At 57.3% G+C, this 1,840-nt stretch overlaps 1 protein-coding gene across 1 annotated transcript in view; it reads right to left on the bottom strand.

Moving 5' to 3' along the window:
• The window catches only part of LOC104278343 (histone-lysine N-methyltransferase EZH1), a gene marked incomplete at its 5' end in the record, with an annotated part of 3,716 nt that overhangs the window by 1,593 nt on the left and 283 nt on the right, over positions 1 to 1,840 (bottom strand). The window contains 3 exons of the mRNA XM_009875287.1: positions 19 to 197; positions 1,002 to 1,127; positions 1,461 to 1,501. Of these exons, the coding sequence (XP_009873589.1) occupies positions 19 to 197; positions 1,002 to 1,127; positions 1,461 to 1,501 (346 nt within the window). The remainder of the gene's footprint in view (positions 1 to 18; positions 198 to 1,001; positions 1,128 to 1,460; positions 1,502 to 1,840) is intronic.

Genomic DNA, 1,840 nt, shown 5'->3' on the forward strand with positions numbered 1-1,840 from the left:
CCCTGCCGCTGCCCGTACCTTTTTGAGGCCTCGCTGGATGCTGCAGTTCTTGCAGGAGACCACCTTGCAGTCCCAGTGCTCAGAGGCCCCGCAGGTCAGGCAGAGGTCCGGGTCACACTCTCGCACAGCCAGGTAGCACGGGCACTGCTTGGTGTTGCACTGGGTTTTACAGCGGCAGCCTGGGAAGCGGTTCTGACCTGTAGCAACACAGCCCACAGGTTTGCACCGTGGGGTTTTTTCAGAGAATAGAGGGCCCAGACGGTGTCACTGCCCCACCAAAGCTTCTCCCCAGCTGGATCTCGCCCTGGGCACCTACAGAACTAAACCCATCTGTGACCAGGGGCCACCCTGCCTGCTCACCACCCCGCTAACATAAGGAAAGTGTCTGTGCTAATAAAGAGCTCTACGCCCACATTGCTCCGGGCAGCAGAGACAGGAGCCCCCAGCCCATCTCCTTGCCCCCTAAGGACACCAGGACAGCGCTCACAGGGCCGCGAGGGGACAGGGCGAGCAGGAGGCAGCCGGGGCTGGCAGCAAATCACAGAAACACTCTGCCTGCACGTGAGCGCTGCGCACAGAGCAGAGCACGGACCGTGCACAGGGTCCTTCCTGTCTGCATGGCTGGAGATGCCAATCTGCCTCTTGGGACTAATTATGTGCAGTTTGAAAATAAACCACTCGGACAATATAAACATAACGGATCAGTACAGAGAATCCTGGAGCCTCAGTTGGCTGTCATCCTGCGGTGCTTCCAGCTGCAAGCTGCGTTAGCAAACCCACCCATGGAAGCATGCTCTAACGCAAGCACATATCTCAGCTGCTAACATGGGAGAGTTAGATAAAGCCCGCCTTTGGACTTTAGCAGAGCTCCAACCAAAACGCTGCACGGAGGCAGAACAGTGAATGTAAGAGTAAAGCAGGCCTCCAGCAAGCACCCTCCCCTGGTGTGTGCCAGGAAAGCAGGCAGCTTTCCTGCCCAACAGCCCGAGGTTTCTGCTTACAGTCAGGATTGCACTGGCAGAACTTCTCACAGAAATTCTGAGTCATGATGCAAGGGCAGGAGCTGTCACAGGGATGCTCGGGGTGGTCACAGGGCTGGTAGTTGTAAACCTGTGTCGGTGAGTTATCTAGAAAAAGAGGAGAAACACGCAGATTAGAAGCTGCACATTGCAGAAATGTTTCAAAGCAGCACACCCAGGGCTCTGCTCTCAGCCTCATCCTCCTCCTCTGGCTGCAGCAAGGCCGCACCATGCGTACAGCCACACAGAGTGTTGGCACCGTGGTGATTCCCATGGCACAGCAGCAGCGGGGCCAGCCCACAGCACCCCAAGGAGTCTGGAGGTGGGAGCTACTTCCCCATCACTGCCGCGCTGGAGAGCAGGACGTGGCTATCCCGTGATGGGAGCCGGAGAGCTCGGTCCCACGGGTGAACGAAAAAAAGGCAGCACAGGAAACGCTACCTTTCTTCAGCTGGATCTTCCTGCAGTGCGCGGCCCACAACCTGGAAGAGAAGCAGAGAGGGGCTGAGAGGACGCGCAAACCTTGTCAGGAGGGGCCAAGCCAGGGTTGCGCAGCACCAGGAGACTCGTCCCAGCGAGGCTGCCTGGCAGCTTCATCCGTTAGTGACCATCATAAAAAAGCAGAGAAATATAAGCACGATGCAGCTACAGCAGAAGTTATTTAGGGGAAATGCTAGAGCCAGAGTAATACCAGACACACTGGGATCAGCACACAAGAAGTAGATGATAAGCCAAGTTGCTGAGGCTGACGTTGCCGTGAGGACACGGTACCGGCCCTCCCGCAGCAGTGTGGTGCTACGGCCGGCTCCCGCGGGGCTGAG

Source organism: Apaloderma vittatum, unplaced genomic scaffold, assembly GCF_000703405.1.
Source record: "Apaloderma vittatum isolate BGI_N311 unplaced genomic scaffold, ASM70340v1 scaffold28158, whole genome shotgun sequence".
Taxonomy (NCBI): domain Eukaryota; kingdom Metazoa; phylum Chordata; class Aves; order Trogoniformes; family Trogonidae; genus Apaloderma; species Apaloderma vittatum.